Source organism: Halichoeres trimaculatus, unplaced genomic scaffold (assembly GCF_033239565.1).
Source record: "Halichoeres trimaculatus isolate MK-OKI-2021-1 unplaced genomic scaffold, fHalTri1.1 fHalTri1_scaffold_19, whole genome shotgun sequence".
Lineage (NCBI taxonomy): Eukaryota > Metazoa > Chordata > Actinopteri > Labriformes > Labridae > Halichoeres > Halichoeres trimaculatus.
The window spans coordinates 14,337,420-14,362,368 of NW_027437197.1; the positions used below are offsets into that span (position 1 = coordinate 14,337,420).

General features: G+C 42.2%; 1 protein-coding gene across 1 annotated transcript; it reads left to right on the plus strand.

The window, feature by feature from the left end:
* The first annotated feature begins 1,188 nt into the window (after window positions 1-1,188).
* LOC141808039 (dual specificity calcium/calmodulin-dependent 3',5'-cyclic nucleotide phosphodiesterase 1A-like) lies at window positions 1,189-19,370 on the plus strand. Its single transcript, XM_074694347.1, has 16 exons — window positions 1,189-2,368; window positions 9,045-9,071; window positions 11,559-11,672; window positions 11,756-11,938; window positions 12,961-13,027; window positions 14,243-14,359; window positions 14,540-14,680; window positions 14,800-14,900; window positions 15,009-15,134; window positions 15,335-15,436; window positions 16,475-16,595; window positions 16,753-16,834; window positions 17,089-17,209; window positions 17,364-17,548; window positions 17,655-17,834; window positions 17,910-19,370. Exons 1-16 carry the CDS (start codon window positions 1,764-1,766, stop codon window positions 17,972-17,974), a joined length of 2,337 nt encoding a protein of 778 aa, XP_074550448.1. The 5' UTR covers window positions 1,189-1,763; the 3' UTR covers window positions 17,975-19,370.
* Window positions 19,371-24,949: the final 5,579 nt, after the last annotated feature.

Consider the following 24,949-nt stretch of genomic DNA (forward strand, 5'->3'; position numbering starts at 1 on the left):
TCACAAACTGTGTTTTAAAATTTCTGTGTTCAGTTTTAAATGGGCGGGCCAGAAATCATACCTGCGTCATTAAAGGGGGCCATCATTAGCATAACCCTGCCCCTGCTGCTGGTGTGGTATAAATAAGTTCAGTGTCATTAGCTTCGGTGGTTTTCCCACTCGCTCTCGAGTGTTGGATAGCATTTGTTACTACTAGACTGCCAGGAATGAGACTGAGCACTATCAGTGTCTGATTCAGAGTCAGATTCCGCTCTGATGGCTCAAACAGGGAGGGCTAGATTCGACGGATAAGGCTACTAGCTTCCATTGCTACTATAGGTTTTGTTTTTGTTAAGTACACGGCGGCGGCTCCCCTCCCGCATGTGGTCGCGGCTCCAGCACCTCAAACTAACACACCCCCAGCGTTTCACAGCAGAGAGAAGTGCTTGTTTTTCCATGAATTTGAGCCTTTAATTTATATAATTTGAATTTTTTTATACTCTTTCAAATTTGGCTCAGTGGTCAGTGACAAGTGTCTGCTGTGTAAAAAACTCACAACACAAATTGATTGCTGCTTTTCACAGCCTGTATGCTCTATTGTTTGATAGGACTGGTAATGTTTTGAGTAAAAGACAAATATTTGTCGGTGCATCCCTGGGTGAAATGAGCAACCTTATTTATTTTAAAGCTTCCTTTTCCAGTGACTGATTTCTTTTTCGAACCCTTATAGACTATGAGTTGAAAAAAAAAACCTATGACTATGAATTTTAGCCAGGAATGTAACAACCCCCCCTCCTCCTTGCACTGTGCATGTAATGACCTCTGCAGCCTGTAGGGGGCAGCAGCACAGCTGGAGAATGACTGCCTGGTTTGTGCCACTTGACTAGAGAGGTTATGTGACTCGTTTTCAGGACCATTACATCATCATTGTCTCAAAACTGTGCACACACACTCACACATACATACACACTCACACAGAATCATTGTCAATGTTTACTAACATGGTACTGTAAACACACACACACACACACACACACACACACACACACACACACACACACACACACACACACACACACAAACACACACTCGCATGCAGTGAGGTAGGAGATTGAGATGCCTGTTTGTGTCTGAATGGAGCACTGAGTTATGTGTGTTTGAATTTAGAGGGGGTGAGGATGAGGATGGAATGAGGAAGATGAAGAGGAGGGGGTCTGTCGACTGCAGGATTCCATCACTCTTAGCAACCGTTATGAGTTACCAGGGAAACGCTCTGCGATGTTCTCTGCTTCTCCTTTGTCCTGCTCTCTCTCTCTCTCCGTCCTCCCTCTCTTCTTCTCCCTCACTCTCTCTCTGTCCCGTCTTTACTGCTGCTGGTCGACTTCCTCCTTGCGTTGTTGCTACGGGGATGCTTTGGGACATTCAGCTGGATCATTCTTCAGCTGCAGCGTCAGAGTGCGGAGCTTCACTGCTCGCTGCTGCAGGAAGTCATCAGCTGCTCGCTGCAGCTTCATGTCGCTGCAGAAACATGCCGTCTGTCCTCTTCAACTTTAAAATCACAAACTACGCTCTGTCCTGTGACCTCTAACCCCTTGGACTCTCTTACACATCCCCCATTTTTGATTCGTCGGGCCATTTTGTGACATCACAGGAAGTTGGATGAAGTTCTGTCAACCCAAATGCTCTCCATGATTTCACAACTCCGTCACTCTGAGATACGAGCAAACTCTGCTCTGTGAAGACTTCTGCAAACACCGGAGACGCCTCATCTCCTCCACGCAAGGATGAACGAGGAGGTGGAGGAGGCACAGCTGTCCGAGGAGGTGCTGGAGGAGCAACAGGAGGAGGAGGAGGAGAAGTCACTGCAGGAGCAGGAGGAGCTGGAAGAGGAAGAAACACAACAAAAAGAAGAAGAAGAGCAAGTAGAAGAAGTGCAACTTGTGGAAGAGGAGCAGCAAACTCAAGAGGAGGAGATTAATGCTGAGGGAAGACAGGAGGAGGTACAGAAACAGGGAAAAGAGCAAGAGCTGCAGGAAAACGTGCAAGAGAATGAAGAGGAGGAACAGGATGGGGAAACACAGCATGTAGAGGTGCAGCAACCTGAGGAGAAAAGGGAGCTGCAACTTGTGGAAGAGGAGGAGGTGCAGCAGCCCAAAGAGCTCCTGCAGACCGAAGAGGAGGAGGAGGAGGAGCTGCAGCAGAGCGGACAGGAGAAGAAGCTGAAGGAAGAGCAGTCTGAGGAGCTCCTGCAGACTGAGGAGGAGGAGCCGCAGCAGGAGGAGGAGGTGCAGATTGTTGCGATGTCACAGACTGAGGAAGGGGTGCAGGACTTGGAAGACGGTCTGGAGCAGAACCACAACCAGCAGGTCTTGAATCGCCTCAGGGGGATGTGAGTACGCACACTCAGCTGGAGGTGATGAAGTCATGCAGATGTTGATGATGTCATGCTGGTGGTGATGATGTAACAGGGGGGTAAAAGTGGGGATGATTGTGTTGTGAAGCACAGGGTGACAGCCTCAGCATCAGCATGGTTGCCTGGTTGCTGTGGTGATGTTGGCGTGAGGCGGATGAAGGGAAGACAGATGACAGAGAGAATGAGGGAAAAACTGTGGGCGTGCATCATCAGCGAGCACAGGCGAAACAAAGAGGGAGAGAGAGTGTTTGATGAAGTCTGTCAGTCAGATGTTTCCAGGCGCTAACGAGCTAACGTCTCAGTGGGGAACATCAGCATCACATCTGTCTGAGTTTTTGAGGACACGGCTGCAGATGTAGAACAGCTTCGTCGCGCTCTCTCATTTTTTTACGTTCTCTATAGTTGCCATGGTAACGGTGGAGCGTTGCGATGCAGCAAACTCTGCAAAGATAAAGATGGATCAGGAGTGAGGCAGAGAGAGGGAGGCAAGGCATGCCATGATGTTTACACACTAACTGCACACACTGAGAACATACATGATCTAATAGGAAGTATTATAGAAGTTATAAAGGAATTAAAGGAACACTACAACATTTTCAGACTGTTAAGAATGAAATATCAACTCCTAAATTACAGATCTTGTGTGTCCCAAACCCTTTAAGACCCCTAACCAGGTGAACAAACATATCTCAAACACTCAGGGGCTGATTCACTGTAGGATTTTGCAGCCAAATAGACATCATCTAATTTACAAAGCATGCAGGAAGGGCTCCACAAACCACTGCAGAGCAAGAAGCAGCTCTGTGCGTCAGTGATTTTTACTTATATTTGATACCTTTTGCATATATTTCAAGCAAAACACCCTTTTCTATGCAAATGCGCTCCTGGCACTAAGTGGAAATACTAACGTACTACATAAAACTGAAATCTGACCAAGTGTTTTTGTCTTATTTTCAGTAAGAATGTCTTTTTAGATTAAATATGAGCCACAGTCACTTTACCAGTCCAGAAAAGTGTCTTTCACTTTATTTACAGACGAAAATGGAGTCTGAATTGCTTGTAATGAGTAAAAAAATCTGCCAGTGGGGTAAGAAAAATGAAAAAAAAAGACATTATTCTAGCCTTGACAAGCACATTTCTATTACCCCACTGGCAGACTTTTTTTTTCTTGTTTTAAGCAATTCAGACCTCACTTTTGTCTTTAAATAACTTTATCCGGACTGATCAAGAAAATGTGGCTCATAGTAAGTCTAAAAAGACAATTTTCACTGAAGCAAGACAAAAACACTAAGATTTATTTTTTTTGCAGTGCAGCTTGTCTTAGTCACAATCAGGTACAAAACTGGAGCAAACTGCACAGAAGTGCAAGAGGTTGTGGGTGTTTTTTGCACCTGATTATCATCAGTGCAGTTTGCTTTATGAATTTCATCACGTCACAGGATTTATTGCTATGATGTGATGCTCTTGCAGCTTTCAGAGGCATTTTAGTTGCAGAAACTTCTATGAGTTTCCAGAAAAGTTGATATTTTCAAATTTGCAGAAACTATTCTGAATGAATAAATAAACGGACAGAGTGGAGCTGGCTCAGGCTCAAGCCTATCAGACTGAGCTGAAGGCACAGACATCCAGAACCCTGTCAGACAGACACCTGGGTAGAGAGTGCACTTGGTATTCAGGATCATTTCTGCAGATTGAATGCAAAATGTTTGTGTTTTACACCTAAAGCGCAGGTGTTCCTTTAAATATGTCAAACAATCTCCATTAAGATGATGCTAAAAGTGAACCTGACAGATTCCCTCCAAAGAAAATGTAACAGTCTTCACTGTTTGTTCCTCAGAGAGTCTAAAAGAGACTACTGATCACACATTCAGCCTCCACACAACACCTCCTGAAAGAGGAATCCTACGTTTCTCATGTCTGAGTTTTCCTGCGGGAGAGTTACAAATGGCTAAAAGTTAACAGACTGCCTGTCCTCAAACTTTCTTGGGTTTAGATTTTTTTTTAAGTTTTGTGTTTCTGGATTTTGATTTTTTTCAAAATGTCTGTTGTTATTTTATCACTTTTGCACACAATGAGCATTTGCTGATTCACTCCTTTTGCATCTAAAAACAGCCCAAACAAAATATGACTCCACAAAGAATCAGTCCCCCAGTTGAGGTCGTAATTTGCACATTTTTAAAGGTCAGTGTGACTCAAATCAAACACAGCTACCATTCATGTTTTATGTGGACATTAACATACTCTACAGAAGCTCAGTGTTGCCTCTGTTTATATCACTGGAACAACAGAAGTGTGGAGAGGAGAGAGGTCTAAGAGTTTGTTAGCTGCACTTTCGTGCAGATATGTGTTACTAAAAGCTGTTAGACGAAACCAGAATCCAGCCCTGCGTCTTCAGCTCCTGTGTTTTTATTCAGAACCTGCACATGCAGATGAGAAAATGAATAATTCATAGCCCAAACTTTTATTTTCCCACTCGAGCCCAGCAGCCGAAAGCCAGAGAAGAGGAGAGAGGGGTTATTGAAAATGTCAGTATGTTCTTTCAGGTGCAGTGTGTTCAGTAATTATACCCAACAAGGTACATTGAGTGATTTTCTGCCTTATTTTAGCCTCTCAAGCTGCACAATGGTGAGTGTTCAACCTGCTGCCTGAAAAGAAACACCTGCAGACCGATGTCAGGTGCTCGAACACAAACTACTCATGCTCCGGCAGCTTTTTCGGATGAAGGGTTGTGTGGGTGGGGACAGTGAATGAAATCAGGGAGAAAAAACATCCTCAGTTTGGTCTTTATGGATAGAAAAGCTGCATCCTGCTGCAGGTGAAGTCGAGCTGTCACATTCAGTAATGCTTTGCAGTGACTGTTATGGGTTAGTTTGTACATGTTACGAAAGATTGAAAACTTAAATCTGAAATCTTAGTGCACTGATTTTTACACAAGTTTACAAAGTGCTAGTGGCCTTAGTGTAAACCAAATCAATATTCTAGCAACAGATGAAAGGCAATAAAATCTTTCTTTCATTTCTGTACACCCATCCTCCAAGAAAAGTTTTGAAGCCTCAAAGTTGTAAAGAACAACACGTCATCAGACAATGTCTGTATAATGTCAGGCAATTTCAAAATAAAAGCCTGCTTCACTCGATAACATGCTTGATACAGCTGAACCATGCTTAAATCCTCAGCTCTTACTTTTGCAATAACATGTCCTCTTCTTTCTCACATGGTTTTAAAGCTGCAGACTGAAAAAGTCTGAAATAGTTCCTCCAAGACACCAACTCTATCGTAAAAGGCTGCTCTTTGTGGTGCTGCAAATGTGCAACAGCTGAAGTTTCTTTCACAGTTTGCCTAAAAATAGAAGAAAGGCAGCAAATTAGAGAACAGCCCCTTTAATTAGCGTGGTTACGTAATTACACGCTCACACAGGACATCAGGCTATACGTCCAGAAGTCTGAACACTTGGTGTTAAACATGTAATGTGTGAATCTCCCTGTGCTGTATTTGAGGCTCGTCTGTTGCTTCTGAAGCAGTTTGACCACCGAGGGTTGACCCATGACTCATCCATCTGCAGACAGAGCGACAGAAGAGTCAGAAACATCTGATGAATGAATGATCACACTCTTTAAACACACTCTCCTGAAGCCCGTCGGTACATTTACATTTCATAATAAGATTGTTTGTCATTGTTTACTTCCCTGTTGTCTCATTTATCACGTTACGGCGGAAAAACTTTGCAGCAATCTTTGATTTAATGGAACTTTCACACATCAGTGAAATAAAAAATGTGCCGCTCTGTTTTCTAGACAACAAACAGATTTATGCCCCCTGGCAAATCCTGCTGTGTTCAACAGACCGACTGCTCACAGCAGCTTGTTTTAGTTTCTTGTTGGCGACCAAGAGAGAATATCACAGGAGGAATAAAAACAGAAACTGACCAGCAGGAGTGAGCTGAAGAAGCTGAAGCCAAGAGAAGTGTTTAATTTAGTTGAATCCAGTAATAAACATTAGAGAGCAAACGTGTGAACTATCAGCAGTGATTCAATGAGGTGCAAAATAAGAACACAGAATTCAGCACAGAAATCAGCACAAGCAGACTGAAGTCTTATATAACTTGAGGGGAGAAATCCATTACAGGAACTGTGTAGTCTCTGAAAACATAACTGAATCTTTTTTCTAAAGATTTCTGTAGAGCTGAAAGAAAAACTCCTCTCAAGACTGGCCCCAAGACTTCAGTCTGACAGTTCAAACGATTGAATTTCATGCAACAGAAGCAGAGGAATGAATGTGTTTATTTCACACATTCTCCTTTGTCAACACTCAAGTTATTTGTTATCCACAATGCAGTGGTTTACAAAGAGCGTATTGTGCTTTAAAACATAGATAAAATGTAACAATGATGGAGATTTTCAAACCTCTACAAATTCATATGTTATAGAAACTGCTAAAATAGTCCAAGCTGTAAAAAACAGATCTCCACCAGACCTTCATAAGACTTGTTGAAATCATGAGGTCTTAACATAAGGATCTTCTAGTTCATGACACATTGGCAGGACAGGAGTCAAACACCAAGGTCTGCTCAAAGCAACACCCCTAACAGGTCCCCAGAGGGCTGGCCAATTAGAGTGAAGGAGGTCTGTGGAGCAAAAAGGCTCAAAGAAACAGCAGCTAAAATGAGGGTTTTCTAAAACACCAGAGAGAAAATCAGCTGCTTCATTTCATGTTACTCTGTGTGTGTGTGTGTGTGTGTGTGTGTGTGTGTGTGTGTGTGTGTGTGTGTGTGTGTGTGTGTGTGTGTGTGTGTGTGTGTGTGTGTGTGTGTGTGTGTGTGACACTCTGACTCTGACATCCCACCCTCCCATTGTGTTTAGAGTCCTCTTACATCTAGATTGAATGCACAAATTCTTAAATCTAGATCAAACAGCATAAGTCTTTCTGCATTTGGAGGTAAAACAAACACGTATGCACAAATTTTATTCATTTATTTATTCTATGTCAACCTTGTTACCAGGGGAACAGCAACATTTCAATGCAGCAAAACTCTGCTGAGAAGAAAAGGACAAAGAGGAGTTCTTTCATTTTACTCTTATGTCCTGTCTTTGTGTGATTCCTGCTTTTCTAATGTTTGACTTTCAGTGATATTTTCGTTTCTATGCTTTTGAATGACGTGCGATGAAAAATCAAAGAAGAGAAATGGAGAAACTGTGCATGTGTGAGGAGTTCATCAGGCTGGTTTGTGAGGCATAAAATAGGCCTGAAACCTGTTGAAGCGATTCAGTAGTTTCAACAGAAAATCACTTTTTGATGTCCAGTCAGGTGAAATATTAAAATGAAGACAGCTGGAACTCATAGAAAGCATAAACACAGACTTCTTGCTGTAAAATTTGTCGGTCCAGCTCAGTTATCACAAAAAAAATCCATCAACTTCCTCCACTCAGCTGTGTGAAAACATTAAAAGCAGAGCGTCATTTTCCTTGACATTGCTTTTTCATAAATATTTATACACCAAAGTGTCAGTCTGAAACAAAAGAGACATTTACATGAATTTATATTTTTGCGGTGTTGGTTCACTATCAGAGCTGCTGCAGGGTGGTTGGTGTAGGCGGTGTAGATGGAGTTTACCGCTCAAAAGTGAGAAACGCCCCCCGCGGTGGAGCATCACATCAACAGACACACACAGAGATATAAGAGATACTTCACACGTTCATTATGCTCAGGGTGCAAGAAATAAAACGTCCAAGGTGAGAAAATGAAACCGCTGGAGGACGAGGAGAAGAAGAAATGTAAAAGTGTCAGAAAAATCAGACAGACTGGTGACTCACTGGTCATAAACTAGCTCTGTCCTCAGCTATTTTTGTCCCCTCACCTGGACAAATATTTCCCCTGTCAAGCAGAGAGGAGAGAAGACATAGATGGGGATAGAGACAGAGAAAGATTAGAATCCCCGTCGTCGTCCGTACTTCTCTTAGTTTCTGTCCCTTTCTTACCTGTCTACCTCACACACCATCCTCCCACCGCGTCCCTGCCCCACCTGACTCCGTCCTTGCTGCAGCAGGTTTTCTGTCTTTTTCTTCTACGTGCAGCACTCTCTGCCGTCCCTGCTGCCCCCTCTTTGTAATTCAGAGCTTCTCCGCCCACACAGGCCAGGGTACAATTACTGCTGGAGCATGAAATAACAGCTTCCTTCTGGCAGGTTTCAAAGCCAAGACGTGTCAGAGCAGTGATCAGCCTCCAGGGTCAGATCCCAGGGCTAGTGGTTTATTTCTCCACTACATATGTAGATCCCAGAGAGACCTCTTCACCAGTTTGACTCCAGAGTGGAGACTCTGATGGATCTATTTACTGTGCTGTTTTGTTTACAGTGGATTTGGATTGAATTTCTTATTTGAGGTCTACACTTTGCTGTTATGAGCCTGGAGGAAGATGTGTCTAAATGTATTATAATTTCCCACTTCGCACTGTGCTTTTTTAACTGTTTGTCTCTTAGCTCAGAGTGCAGAGACTGCGAAGTCTAGAGTGAACAGAAATGTTCTGTTGGAAAAACTTTGTTGCGACCTGCAGGACTCAATGTGTCCTCAACCCGAAAGTCATGTTGTGATGATCCAGTCTTGAAAATGACACGACTGATGCATTTCAGTGACTGTTTTTGTTTTTGTTTTTACAGGCAGAAATATAAAAGCACATCACAGAGGTAAGAAACACACTCCTGTGCACAAACACACATTTTCTGGGGAGCGGGACTTTGTGGGGTTGTCTTGTAATTTGTTCGCATAATTCATGCAGCAAAAAAAGAATAATTCCTCATTTCCTCTCCACTCTCAGATAGCCTAACAATAAATCAATAAACCACTGTTTTTCCAGGAAAAATTAAGAAATGCTTCTGTGTCCTCAGTCTTGAACTTTGTGTTCGCTGCTTCCCTCCTTTTTTCTGACTCCAGCTATAACCATGGCAACTGAAACAGATTTTATCCAGTTTACAAGGAGGTGTTTCTACTGCCATGGCAACGGCACGATGCTTAGCCGCTGTGGAGTCTTTATGTCTCCTCTGTTGTAAACATTCAGAACTGTCAAAACCCTCCCTTCGTCCTGAGTCCTGTAAAAGCAGAGAGACACAAGCTGCAGAACAATATACATCCATCCATCATTTATACATCCAACCATCCCACCAGGACGGTACTGGTACAAGACGTTTATGAGCAGTCTTTGGGGGTACAGGTTGCATCTTCACACCCACTCACCTCTCCATAAAACAAAAGATGAAGCCCATAATTCATTTCTACAGCGCTGGGGATTTTTATGTTATTGTGGGGAATTCTGCATCAAAGCTCATCATTAAAATCTGGAAACCAATGGGCTGTCGTCTGACATCGATATATGACTATGGGAAGAATGACTAGCTCCAGCTGTTAGCAACGCATCTGTTCATCTGTTAGTGGTGAGTCTCGGCTTCACTGTGAAAAATTTTAGTTTTTTTTTTCTGCCCTTTTTAGTTTTTTTTTTTTTTTTTTTCTTTCTCTTTTTAACTGGTAGCCCTTTGAGATCTTTTGATGTAAAGGGCAATACAAATAAAATGTATTATTATTATTATTATTATTAAATAAGTTACATAGAGTTTCAAGCTGTCTCTCTGCAGCGACATGAAACTGGAAAAGAAACGAAAAGAAGAGATTCTTGTGTGCTGTCTTTGACCTCAGAATACGCCTGCTGTTTTCCTCCTTATGTCTGATTGGTTGATGCTCAGACTACTTACAGAAACCAGGAGACTTCTCAGACAACAGGGTTTTCGGAAACAACAACATCGTTATGCATAGTAGTCTAAAGTCAAGCCTTGTCCTAAAATCTTGGAGAATAGAATCTGTAATACAGATTATACAGTTTATGATCCAATAGTTTTGCTTTTGAATTGGAATGAACTGTCTTCCTGACTGAAGCACACAGAGTGTCTAAGGAGAAGAATTCATACTGAGGTCTATCAGGCAGCATTTTCACTACCCACAGGAGACTCCCATTGCTCTCTGTGGGCGTGGGATGATTGACGGGAGGCAGGGTGTCATGTGACCATCTGGAGGAAGCAGATCTTCATGTTCTGGTTGTGTGGTGAGAACAGGGCGGCAGCTGTGTGGGGGCAAAGTATGAAAAACAGCGTTTCCTTCTGTCAGGTTGCAGGTGTGTGAAGTCTGCAGGGGAGTGTCTGAGGAGTAAGTTTGCTCCAGAGATGATAGTGGAACTTAATGACTAAACATTTTAGTGTGCTTGGTGGATCAAAGTGTGTCCTCAAAAAGTTCCTGCTTTCCTGTTTTTGAGCTGAGATATTCTTCTATGTGTCTGACAGCTGAAAAGAAAGATCCCTGCAGAAATAGACCTTCATATTCAAGAGAAAGATACAAAATGCACTGAAGTCCCTCTGGATTCTAACTCCAACATCCTCTCTGTTTGCAGACTAAGATGCTCAAATTGGATAAAGAAGTTGTTTCCTGTGTACCTGCAGCAGCTCAGACAGCCTCGCCAGAATCTGACCACTCTTTATTCAAGTGGGCGGTAAAAATAGTTTTTGGGTGGGCGAGTTCAAGGCTTTGATTGTCTGATTGAAATCAGGAAACACTGAGTCGAGGCAGTGAAGCGTGATAAGAGGAAGATAACCGCTGGTACAAAGTGTTTCCTGCAAACTGACTCAGGAGAGGTCTCTGCAGGCTGATGAGACCAAAAAACAGCGTGAAGTAAAGAGATTTCATTTCAGGAATGAAGGGATGTGCTGCTTTACTGCCAAACAGGGGCCGTGTGTCATTACATTTTCCTCATCTTGTTCTACAAGTTTCTGTTTGTCACACAAAGACAAAAGTAGCTCCAAACAATAATTTCCCCTTCTATAAACTCAGCATGAAAAGGATCAGAGCGAATGTTTCTGCTGCTGCAGCAAAGTTTTGGTCGATAAAACATGAGTTGACTGACTCAAAATGACTTGTGCTAACTCTCAGATGTGCGTCACTCTGGACTGAAAATGAATTTGTTATACTAAAAGATGCTTGTGCATTTTCCCAATAAGTTTATGATTTCAACACAGAATCCTGAAAACTGAGTGTTGTAGTGCAACTGAGGATTTGTGTTGTTTACTCTCCGTCCTGCTGTGCTCAGTGATCTGCCCTCTAATGCATGCTCCGATAACTCTGTGTGTGCTCAGGCTCAAGATGGTCTTGGAGCAGATGGACCGAGGCGTGGTGGACCTACAGGAGCTCCGCAGGAATCTGGAGCTCGCTGCAGCCATGTTGGACTCAGTTTACACGGATGAGACCAGGTGAGACTCCTCAGGACGGGGATCTTGTCTCTGCTGGTCTACGCTGAGACTGACCATGTTTGTTTGTTTGTTTGTGTCGGCAGGCGTCTGTTGGACACAGAGGATGAGCTGAGTGATCTGCAGGCTGAGTCCGTGCCCACTGAGGTGCGTGACTGGCTGGCGTGTACCTTCAGTAGAAAGATGGGCATGGCCAAGCGACGCCCGGAGGAGAAACCGAGATTCAGGAGCATCGTTCACGCAGTGCAGGCTGGGATATTTGTTGAGAGGTAAAACATACGCTTTAGTTTCAAGTGGGAACTTTGAGTATGAGCTCAAAATCATAAAGATAATCATCATAAAGACTATCAGAGAGGACGAGGTGACATGGGTCTTGGTTTACAGTCTTCCTGTAGTCTTCCTGGAGGTTGTGCTGGGCAGACAGGCTTAGATTTCTGCTGACACTTCATTCCCAAGGATTCTCACAGAAATGAAAAAATGATTTACCTCATGTAAATGAGAACACAGATTATTTAAATTGATTTTATCTAAAATGAGGTTATCAAAAGTCAACGCCTGTATAACTAAGGAGCTAACTAGGCTTACTCTCTTAATGTGAATGAACTCTGGAGTGTGATCCCCTTACCCTTGGGTCAAGCACCACCTCTTGCCTTAACACCAGTGTGAGAAGGTTGGAGATCTGTTTCTTTGTCTCAGATCTGTCTTAGATCTCAGAGATCTACCCAGTAACTTGGATTGACCACCTCTGGACGCCTGGGCCCTGATTAAAACCTGAGGAGGAGTCTGCTCCTGCAGTTCATTAATGATGAAGAGCTCAGATAGATATTGGAGTTATTTTTGTCTCCATCACTCCAAAGAAAGAACAGGAAAACAACATCCCAGACACAAATGTGAAGAGAAGAAACATCCTGGTGAAGTTCTCTTCAGATGTGATTAAAGTGGCAGCCCGGGCGTGTAACAATGTTAGTGGCGAGCAGAGATGGAGATGAAGATCATTGAGGGAAACTATGAGGTCCGATGTCATTAGAGTGTAAATGAGAGCGCTATCAGTTCATCTGCTGCTGCTTAATGACGCATGAAATCAGAAAATATCTGCTGCACCGTGACGGCGACAGCACCGCTTGCTGTGTGTTTAGAGCTCTGTTACCATGGCTACAAACACTCCATCCTGCTCGCAAACTGTGGAGGATGGAGTGTTTATATGCACACAGCTGTCTGTATCACTAAGTGTGAGATCTGATATTTATATCTGTGTGTTTGTGTGTGTGTCTGTGTGTGTGTGTGACATCAGGATGTACAGACGGACATCCAACATGGCTGGTCTGACCTACCCTCCCACAGCGCTGACAGCTCTCAAGGTACAAACTGAAACATCTTCAGGAAGTGACATCGTTCATTCTTTTTCAAAACAAAAGCAGAACTCGTATTTTTTCATTCAAAGAAAAAAACATTGTGCTGAGTTGGTTTTTACTTTTAGAGAAAGGGTGACAATAAAGAGGAGGCATACAAGAACAGTTTGACAACATATAGTGTAAGGAAGTGGTAAGGTAAGGAAGTGGTAGGAAAGGAAATGAGGAATCAGAGAAGAAAGTAAGGACCTTGGTTCAGGATATGAGATAAGAGGAGGCCGGAAAGGAAAAGGAAATGAAGAGGTCGAGTATGAAATGAGGAGATGAGGAAAAATAAGCACTGATTGGGTTAGAAAGATGTGAAGAAATGTAGGCGGGGAAGATTTACAAAAAGAGAAAATGAGATGATAGGAAAGGAAAGATAGAAGGGGGAAGGGATAGAGAGTCTTGTAAGGGAACTATTGGAGGAGGTCAAAAAGAAAGAAAAGTTTGAAGGAAAGAAGTAAGAAATGTAAGAACTGAGTGAAGAACGAGTAGAGGAAGGAGGAAATAAGTAGGTTTTAAAGGGATGTAAGGAGGTATTAAAGAAAAAGGAGAAAACAAGGCAGCAGAGGAGAAAAGTTTGGAAAGAGGATGTGGAGTTGGGAAGAAGAGGGTAAGGAAGTAAAATGATGCTAGGTAGGAGAGAAGGAGACTTAAAGGAGAAGGAGAAGGAAGAAAGTAAGGATGGAAAAGAAGAGAAGGAAAGATGAAAACTCAGGGGATGCAGATGAAGAGGAGCAGGTGCAGAGAGAAAAAACAGAGCTTCTCCTGTTTGTTTATTTGTTTGTGTGCTGACAGATGTTTCCTCCTCTCCGTCTGTTCAAACACTAAAATAATTAAATCAGACAAATAATTATTAAATAAATAGGATTACTCTTCCTTATTCCTGCTCCTCTCAGGATGTTAAATGTATAGAAAGAATAAAAATAGAACTTTGAGGAAAAAAACAACACAAATCAGGATGTAAAATCTTTAAATCTGATTATAACTCCATCAATAATCATAAACATTAGTTTAATCAGATGTTCTGGTTCACCCCCACCTGGTCTGGTATAATGTCATTATCATACCACCCTCTACTGGCACTAATCCTGCATTACACTGAATGTATAGAGAGAGTTGAAACTGTCTCATGCATGCAGAGCTTTTGATGATGAGTGGATCTGATTGGTTGTTTTCCAGGAAGTGGATCAGTGGTCATTTGATGTTTTTGCCTTCCATGAGGCGACAGGGGACCATGCTTTGAAGTTCCTGGTCTATGACTTGCTGACCCGCTATGACCTCATCAACAGGTTCAGGGTACACGCAGCTTTTCTCCTTAACACCTGGAGGGTGGGCGGGGCTTGTCAGGACAGATGTACTGCACTGTACTGCTCACTACATACCTTTAAATTCCTAAAACTGATAACTTTGTTGTTTCTGTTGTACCTTTCAAACCAGAAATTACTGTGGTACTGATTTTAAACTCTTTGGTTTAAGATCCCTGTCCAGGCTCTGGTTCAGTTTGTTGAAGCTCTGGAGAACGGATACAGCAAACACAAGAACCCGTACCACAACCTGATTCACGCTGCCGATGTCACACAGACTGCACACTTCCTCATGCTACACACAGGACTTATGGTAACACACACACACCACACACACACACACAGTAGCATGTCACTTGCTGTACATGACTTCTGTTTACGGTTGAATTAAGACGGCTCACATTCTGTGCACATGTGTGTGTGTGTTTCCAGCACTGGCTGAGCGAGCTGGAGATTCTGGCGATGGTTTTCGCTGCAGCAATTCATGACTTTGAGCACACAGGAACCACCAACAACTTCCACATCCACACCAGGTGAGTTTACACTCGGTGATGAATTATTAAATACACTTCATAATCTGAGATCAAAACGAGTTTTAGTCCTGACATCAGTTTGTGATTATCTGTGTATCTGTCCATCAGGTCAGAGGTTGCAATCTTGTACAACGACCGCTCGGTGCTGGAGAATCATCACGTGAGCGCCGCCTACAGGCTGATGGCAGAAGACGACATGAACATCCTGATCAACCTGAACAAAGATGACTGGAGGTGATCAGTACCATGCCGCTCATTTTGTCAGCTATTGATCAGTAATCACACCTGCGTGAGGTGATAACAGCAAGCCAAAGTTATTGATCTCTGATGACCTTTAAATCTTCTGCAGGGAGTGCATTTTATTTGTGATTATCTGTGTAGCTGTTTTTTTATAATCACTGATTATTGACAGACTGATTCTTATTTTCCCACAGGGAGCTGAGGGCTCTGGTAATAGAGATGGTGATGTCCACAGACATGTCGTGTCACTTTCAGCAGATAAAGACGATGAGGAACGCTCTGACTCAGACACACAGGTACCTACTGCAAACATCACCTTTTAAATTCGCTAATGGGGGGTCCAAAAGTTTAACATATGAAAACTAGAAGTGCATCCTTTTAGCAGAAGAAAACTAAAAACCTCTGCAGTCAGTGACAGTTGAATCTGTATTATCTACATTTTGTGATTTGATGCAGATTTCTTAGTGTGTCTTGAATTATGATGCAGTGTTTTTCTCCAAATTCAAATAAAGTCATATCAGGACCATCAGCTGCTTCATGAGGAGTGTAGCACAGCAGACTGTGTGTTCATGTGATGAAGACGAGCAGATCTTCAGTGGGAGTTTGGTGAAACAGCAGACATATGCTCCTGCAGGCTGCAGAGACAGGCCGATCTGAGAGAATTCGATCCAGTCTGATCAGAGTCCAGATCCATCCTCTGTTTGTTAGACCTGCTGGAGAGGAGGAAGGAGGGGTGTTCACGCTTGGATGAGATTTCAGGATAGTCGCTGTCATCAGTCTGTCGACAGGATGGTTCTGCTTGTGCTCCTGCAGCAGCAGCTGATGTGTGGAGGGCTGTTCTTTGCACGCTGACCAAAATACAAAATAAAAGACTTCTCTCAGCTCAGAGAACACAGAGCGGATACAAAGGAGCTGCTTTTCTTCTTACTGGTTCATGTAATCATCATTTGTAGCATAAATCTTACATCCTGTCATGTATAGACAGTTTATCATAAAAGTCCAGCTGAGTGCAGCTTGAATCTGCAGTTTTATTTAAGCACATTATCATGTTTCCTTTAAAAGCAGCAAGTGAGGGAGAGCCTTGTCATGAATATTGATCCGTGTGTACAGCAGCTGAACGTGTTTGTTTGCATGCTCCTACATTCATCAAAGTGACAACCCATAATCACGAGTGTGCTTACAGCTTCCGTGCATGACAGGAGAGGAAAGAGATACGGCTTTTGCTCCAGGATACGTCAAATAGGAACACACTGACGTCTTTTGATGATGCAGAAAATTTTGTAGGATTTTTAGATGAAACAGTTCCTGTTATGTCTCTCCCTTTTTCTCTTCAGTATAGACAAAGTGAAGGTTTTGTCTCTGATGCTTCATGCCGCGGACATCAGTCATCCAGCCAAAGCCTGGCCACTGCACTACCGCTGGACTCACAGTTTAATGGAGGAGTTCTTCAGACAGGTGAGAGTCCACAGAAACAGAAATCCTCTGATCTAAGGTAACTGTTAATTCAGACCTGTACTTTGGTTGCTTTTCTGTTTTATTTTGCACATGTGCAAAACATGATATGGAAACACCAGAGTGCATTCATGTTTCTGCTGCGACTGTGTCTCTGCAGGGAGATAAAGAGGTGGAGCTCGGCCTTCCTTTCTCTCCTCTCTGCGACCGTAAAGCCACCATGATCGCCCAATCCCAGATAGGTAAAAACAACCTGCAACCAATCAGATATCTCGATCATCTGAAGATGAGTTTTAGTAAGTAACAGAGAGGTGAGGAAACTGGGAGCAATGAGATGCTCAGGAGGCTCAGATACCTCAGCTGAACTCATCTGAATGTGTGTATCAACTTTGGCTCAACAGTGACGCCTGCTGGTGCTTCAGATAACTGCACTAATGGCTGGATTGGCATTTTATCTTCCTCTCTTCTTTCCTACCATTCTTTTCTTTATCCTCAGGTTTTATCGACTTCATTGTGGAGCCGACTTTCAGTGGCTTGATCGACACGACAGAGAAGGTGATTGGTCCTCTGATTGAAGAAGACAGGAAGGCCAAAGAGACTGGAAACAGGAGGTCCAGGTAGTAAAATGATAGTGTAATGAAGACATTTAGTCACATACTTTACACCATATCCCAGAAATAAGAATCGTGTTCTGAAGTCAAAGGTCAGGCAGTTGCTAGAAAGCAGTCATTTACAAATTTCTGTCACACACCTGAAATCTCTCTTGTGCAGTCTCACAGGAAGTGGTTCAGTTACCGTTGAGTCTGTGCAGAGACACAGCAGTGGACGCCTCGGTCACAGTGATGATGGACACACAGACTTTTCCCTGACCGCCATCGACCTGCCAGCGCTGAGGCTTCACCTGTCTGGAGTCATCGCCAGCAACAAGGACAGATGGAAGGAGCTATCTGTGCACGGTACAAACACAAGGATACTTATGTTAATAGAAGCACCGCCTGCAACCAAAGCAAGTTTTCCTGTTTAACTTCCTGTTCCTAAAGTGTTTCCATCTGCTGTGCACAGAGATAGCCAGTAAGGAGCAGGAAGAACAAAAGGAAAAGGCCTCAGACAACCAATCACATGCCTCACCTAATCGCAGTGCCCCTGGTGACCAATCACTGAACTGCGATGGCCCCCTTCCAGAAGAAACACAAGAAGAAGAGTCATCAGACCACAACCCTGAAGATCACCTGACCTGGAACGGTATGAAAACACAGCATCAGATTGAAATATGTCCTGAAATGGTCACTAAATGTGAGGCTGTGGTTCCCATTTCAGGGGCCGGGTCAATGGAGGAAAAGGAAGAGGAAGAGGAGAAGGAAGAAGTGCCTGAAAATGCCTGAGGAGGAGCTATGGCTAACTCGCCACTCTATCTGACCGTGGCTGGTCACCATGTAGACGGGTGGTGACGATGAGGGAGACTCTTCTGTTTAAGCAGCAGCTGACTCAGTGGCCCTCAGTGGACCCCCTAATGGGGCCATCAGACCTTATGTTTACAACAGACTATGAAAAATATCACATTTAAAGTGACACCATTCATCAGCTTCTTAGCAGCTTTATGGTGCGTTCACTGAGCTGAATGTGTTTGTGATTGTATCCAAGACTCAGAGGAACGATGTCGAGAAATAAAAACATGAAATAAAGACAGAGAGGTGAAAACAAAACAGGCAGAAGCTGTTAATAAGCCCTCGTGGAGGTTTTTGTGATTGAAGTTGAACTCATGATCAGAGTGTCAGGAGTGATTTCTTCTCTTTTCTCCATTTTGGGCTCAAACCATCACGACCGTTTGCTTCAGGCCACACCCCCCTAATTGTGATGTAATTCAGCATATACACATACAGTGTCCCATGTTGAAAAGCTACAGAGCTGTTGTTGTGCTGTGCAGTTGTGTTCTAAAATGGTGAATTATGTAACTAAGCTCATCTGACCTCAATCTGCTGAAATTTACATCTTTTCGGTTTCTCATTTATCATCAATCTGAAGATAAAAGGAGACATATTAGAGGTTAAATTGTCATATTTAAAAAAGTTATCAGTTCATGGCATGACAATAATAAAACCTGATGCTGGCATTCTACCATTATGTAGCTTCTCACAGACGCCACAAGCCAAACACGTCCAGTGGTTTGAGCCCCAGAGAGCATAGCTGCAGAAATCAATCAGTGTGGTTTATAATGAATCATCACCACACCAGAGTTTACATGTTTTTAATACAACACAGATCGTCTTGTTGTACACTTGGCTGATATAGTCATAAGTTGGTGTAACATTATACTCTCTGCCATCTTTGTAGAAACTTTGGACTCTGAAAATCAAGACTGAACAAAAAAAAACAAAAACAAATTAATGAGTGATTGTCTCAGAGATCAGACAGCTCCTGTTGTTTCTGCGCTGTCTGTTGATCAGAACTTTGCATTAAATCACCAACAGGGCGACAGAAACACCTGTTTCTATAGCAACAAGTCAGGCAGGAGCAGGCGTGGTGGACAGTAGGAACTCTATATGTCTTCTGAGCACTGTGTTTGTTAATGCAACGTGTGCTATAGTCATTGTGTGCTCTTTGGCTGTGTGTGTGTGTGTTTGTGAGAGAGAGAGACTGGGGGAGTGTGTGAGGTTGTGTGTGTGTGTGTGTGTGTGTGTGTGTGTGTGTGTGTGTGTGTGTGTGTGTGTGTGTGTGTGTGTGTGCTCTGTTTATTGTACAGTTGTTTTCTTTATTATTGTATTAAACATTGAAGACGACACTCAACATCTGATGTCACTTTCTCTAGATTTGAAAGCATGGTTGACTGAGTCTATAAACTCATGTGAAAATAATTAGTTAATGTCATGTTTATGTAAATTTAAACAATTTTAGACCAATTTATTTGAATTTCTTTTGATTTAAAATTCTACAGGAGGTCAGCTTGTTTATCCAAATGGTCAAATTGGCCATTTTTTGGCTTCTCCAGGGGTCCTTCAAGTAGGAACTCCTTAAAGCCATATGATCCCATTCTATTTAAATTTGATGTAAAGTTAGAATAGGGCTTTTGATACCTGGAAAATAGAGGGTTTATTTTGCTACTCATACCTGGGGTCACACTTGGATTCACTCCTCCTATGAAGTTTTCCAATCCACTTTACGTTTATGCTCCACCCAAAGAGACTTTAAGAAATAAATGTTTTTAGCGCTTGTAAGAAAAATCCTCAAGATCATCAGCTTTATCAGGAAGTAACTGCAACTTGAACATGAAGGGTCCAAACTACCTGAAACTTCTCATGTGAGACTGGAATGACTGTGCAAACTTTCATGTTTTATTTTTGTTAAAGCACCGCCTACAGGTGGTAGTGCAAAATGCATCGATTCAGAGGCTTTTTCTGTTGTTTTTTTTACTGATTAAGAAAGTAAAGCTGCAGCAAATTTGACTTGCAAAACCCTGATATGCATTCCACCTCTTGGGGTCTATTCACTGATGCTTCGAGCTTATATGGAAATCTTCTTATCTGTTATTTTTGCAGATTTTCTCTCTTTTTTAACTTAAATCCAGTGATCTTCTAGAAAATCCATGTGAAATACAAGTCCAAAATATCACTCACACTATATCTATTAAACCCAGTAACAAGCTCCTGCATGCTGCAGCTGTCAGTGGGCCAAAGCGGGCATCACTCCTCGTACGAAACACAAAGAGATGAGCTTAGACATCATGGTTACTTTTCAAGAAGATATTTGAAAAAAAAAAAAGAGCCAGGCACAGAGGAAGAGTGTTGTGTTAATGAAGTGACATGAGCAGCCTCTCACTACCTCTTAAGGTGAGCTAATGAGTCAGCACAGGGAGTCGGAGCTCAGGGGTCTGTATAAGCTTCACACACCTGCTCCACATCAGAGAAATGAGGCACACACACACACCTGATCCTGTTCAGCACTGTATGTCTAAGCCGACAGTAGAGGGCAGTGTGAACAAATCAGAGCAGATTCAAGATCTGAAAATGGACGAATATATATTTTTAAAAAATGCTGAAGAATGAAATTAACAAATTATTGGTTATTTCTTTGATTTTAAACATTTAGATTAAGGTTTCAACCTGAGAATAAAATGCCTTTTCTGAGAGAGACCTGACAAAGAAAGCACACCAGAAGATTTATCAGATGAATATTTAAAGAAGTAAAAATCATAGTCTGGGATGCAGAAGGAAGGAATGCAGGAAGGCAACTCTAACAGGTGTCAGCAGTCAGACTCATTAAAGAGAAGTGTTTTCTTGACAGGGTTTTTTTTTCTGCCTACAGAGCTCAGTGTCAGCAGCTGGAGAAAAAGCTTACTTTTGCCAAATTAATCATTTCATGGCTGTGATCGAAGGCTAGGGCTGAAAGACGTTTTATTTACGGTTTCCTTTGGCAGACGTACAAAGATCCTCTACATTGATTTAATGCAGCAGCAGCTTAAAGACAACACAGGGACTGACAATGACCAGAAGTAACCCAGACTGGATCGCATCATTCAGCTTCTGATTCTGGGATCCTTTACTTAAATATATCCACATCATGCTCTAAAACTTTTATTCCATCGCAGATGTCTCACCATCTAAATTTAAGGCCGTCCACCATTAGTATTCTGGTCCTTGTAGCTGGGATCTAAACACAGCAGCTGTTCTTTTAGTCGCATTAGCTCCATATATTAAGCTCATCAATTTCTGCATGCATAATACGTTTAATCCCAGAGTTTGGGAGGGTTTTCTGCCACCAGAGTAAGAGTAAGAGGGTTTTTTCTGCCTTTCCCCCCTTTTTTAGTGAGATCAGGCGAGGTGTGTCTTTGTTTTCTGTTTAGGAAGTTTGTGGTAAACAACTTATTAAAAATTGTTTCAGCAATTTCTCAACTCCAAAGTTTGATAAAACTGCTGTTTCTCTTAGATTTGATCTATTTTGCTGGTCTGAGTGGGAAGAGTTGGGCTCACATCTTGTGTTTAGGTTCCTCCTCAGGCTGGGGACTTAAAGAAGGAGCAAAAGTAGCCCCCTCTTTAAGCTTTTCCATATTTCAAACACTGATATAAAGCAACAATGCAGGATGTTGATTAGAAACGTGCAGGTTTTCAAAATGCGTATTCATATGTTGTAAAAAGCTCTGTAACTTCATCGATACCTCTCAGTTGGAAAAAAAAATAGGGTTCACAAGGCCTCAAGATGGCTAGCCAATCAGAGTAAAGGGGGTTTGTAAAGCAGAGGGCCTTAAAGAGACAGCAGCTGAAAAAAGTGTTTCAAAAAGTAAATCATGTAAAGCAAGGATCTCAAACTTGTGCCATGGAGGGTCAAGAGGCTGCAGGTTTTCTTTTCAACCAAAAACTTCACCAGCTGATTTCGCTGATTATTCCCTGCTCTCTGCTCGGAGATAAGGCAATCAATGAAATCAGCTGGTGGAGTTTTTACTTGGAAAGAAAAGCTGCAGCCTCTTGGCCCTCCATGGCACGAGTTTGAGATCCCTGATGTAAAGACGCTATGATGATGCCATGTTGGTCAAGCTATCAGCTGAAAGCTGATTGGCTACCTGGTTTATCCATTTAGTTTCTGTCCTGGTTCCTTTGTCCACCACTCACATCACTGGCACATATGGGCAAGTTTTTCCCCTATTTCTGACATCCACCTTTTCTTTGTGTGTCTGTCACCTATCCTGCGTTTGTTGTACTTCCTTCTTCTTCTCAGCCTGCTTCCTGATTGGCTGTAGTTTCATGCCTGACTATCCTCTGGGATTCTATTCTTGCAGAGACTTTGCATCCTGTTGTGAACATTTCGTGTTGTCAAAACCCAACGATGTGAGGAGTTGAAGCCGACATTTGATCTGCAGAACATTCTCTTTGAAATAAAGGGCCACCACACTTCCTCACTTTAGATAAGTCTCATTTTGCCACCAAGATTGAAACAGGGAAAGGTCTGATAGAGGGTCAGATTTAAAATGTACCATCAAAGGGAGGCAACTTGAATATTGAGTCGGGTTAAAGAAGGAGGTTGTTTGAGCTCGTTCAGCCTCAGAGAGCAAACATCTCTCCTCTGAAAGGCCTTTCCCTTTTCACACAGAGGTCTGAGCAAAGTTTGAAAAGCCTTTTGTCAACAGGGAATCCTTTTATTTAGAGAAGAGCTGTGAAGAAGCTGGAGCACAAAGGAGGAGAACGTGATCTCTTTAAAATATCAGCTCATACTGCAACAGGAGCGGAGTCAGGCGTACACATGCACATAAACCAAAATCTCACATCTGAAAAACACGCTGATGTCTGTGTGTAAAGATGACATGAGGAAAATGGTCATCAGAATATACTGACGATGCAGATAAATAAAAGTGATTTAATGAAGTCGACCTGGCCTTCAGATAATCATCAGAGGCTTTCTGAAAAAATGTCTGCTGGTCTGTCTGCTCGGGTATAAATGAAGCGTCTGTGTTGTGTGGATGCTTAACGTGTGTGTGTGTGTTCTTATTTGGGTCGACGGTGTGACGAATGCCATCAAACTGAGCAGGAGAAGAGGTCCTGACTCACAGAGGATCAGAATAATTGGATTGTGAAGCAGTCATTTAGTTTGCAGCTGAACAGTAATGTTATTAACTGTTTATTTTATCAAGTGAACTAAATCTAGAGCTGCAGCTGCACAGAAAAAAACACTACTCTTCTTCTTTAGGTGACAGAATAATAAGCTAGGTATTTCTGTGATTCCCCTCAGCCATGCAGAGAAAACAAACAGATCTATCTCTGATGTGTGAGGTCTAAACATCTTCATCATATTTACGCTGTCCAACTTTGTGCACAGGCTTATCAAACTGAATCACAGACTTACTCAGCTCTGCAATGACTGTGTCTCCAACTCTGCTGGGACTTCATGAGGGAAAGATGATAAATATGTGATGAATGAGCAGACAATGAAAAAAGAAGTGTGTTCGGAATAAACAGACCAGTTAGTGGGTTTTTAATGCAGGGCTGTCAGAAAGGCCTGCAATGTAGAAAATCTCATTTTGCTGAAATTAGCTCTTTAAATACATTTTTTTTCTTTTTGTTGGTCTGTCACATCCATATTACAGCCTGGCTCTCACACACTTCATTCTCTCCTCACACAGCAGGATGAATAATGTTATGACACACGTCTGGGATTGTGTTTCAGGAGCATGGAGCATTAAAATTCAGCTCACAGGTGAAGCTGAAGAAGAACAGCAGAAAACCTGAGAGGAAACCTGAGTTACAGTGTTCTTTATTAGACACGGAGGGTCTTCTTTACACTCCTGCAGAATGAAGAGAGAAAGGAAATACTTAGAGGCAGGTTTACATGCATACAGTACATGTTAGTAGCATGTTGGCTGGATATATTTTTGCAAGAATGCAACAGCTTTCTGACATATAAAGCTAGAATTTACTGAACTTTGGATTCCTAAAGAGACCTTTTAATTCACAGAAGAGAAGATTATGCAGAGGTGCCTCAAACCTGCATTCTCTAAAAAGTCTAACTAAACTAACCATCTTTGACAAACACTTTAACTATCTTTGCTCTATCTCTATCTGGGAAGAAGAAGCTTAAACTAGCTCTTAATGTTTCTGTTTTCAATAACTGCATGTTCAAGCTGCAACACACACAAAAAGAAAACAGAATTATTTTAGATCAAATATTGGTTTTACATAAGTTACAAACCATTAAAAAATGCTTCATTCTTTTGCACAACTTCTTGGGGAAATGAGGTGCTATATGAGTCAGTTTAATGTTTCCCTTCGGCAGTGAGAATAAACTTAATAAAAAGTTACCCATCTTTGCTCTATGCTGTGCTGTTTTCACTAGATTAATGCATGAATTTAAATTCACACTGTGTCTGGTGCAGAAATTGTTGAAAAGGAATAATCTCACAACGATCATGCTGCAGGTGTTTCAGACGTATATGAAATTTCCTGCAGGGGGAACTTAACAAATCCCAGTTAATAAGGAGTTAATTAAACAGAAGGGAGAGAGATTAGTGTGTAATAAAGAAGCAGAATAATGAATCCTCCTCCTGCTTTCTAAAGAGCTCTTAATGTGCTGCCAAAACTGAAAGATGATGACTCAAACAGCACGACAAGAAAAGGATGATTGGTCGTACTTTTCTGATGGATGTTTGGATGTAATCAGCTTTTTCCTGTCGTCTGTCTGAGGATGAGAGGAGAATATCAATCACTTGCACAAGGTGTGACGCAGGAAGTTACACACAAAAAGACAAAAGGAGACCTCAGTGTCTGATTTGAATGATCATGTTGGAATCAAAATACATTTATTTTATCTACAAACTGAAAGAAAGTCTGCAGGATGGTGTCTGTCTTACCTGTCATTTATCTACAAATGTGAAACAA

Bases quoted from the DNA above. Each gene is read 5' to 3' on its own strand.
- LOC141808039 (XM_074694347.1), top strand. From the start codon at position 1,764: ATGAACGAGGAGGTGGAGGAGGCACAGCTGTCCGAGGAGGTGCTGGAG. The intron at 13,028-14,242 runs GTACAAACTGAA...GTTGTTTTCCAG, and splicing joins CAGCGCTGACAGCTCTCAAG to GAAGTGGATCAGTGGTCATT. The intron at 17,549-17,654 runs GTACAAACACAA...TGCTGTGCACAG, and splicing joins GAAGGAGCTATCTGTGCACG to AGATAGCCAGTAAGGAGCAG.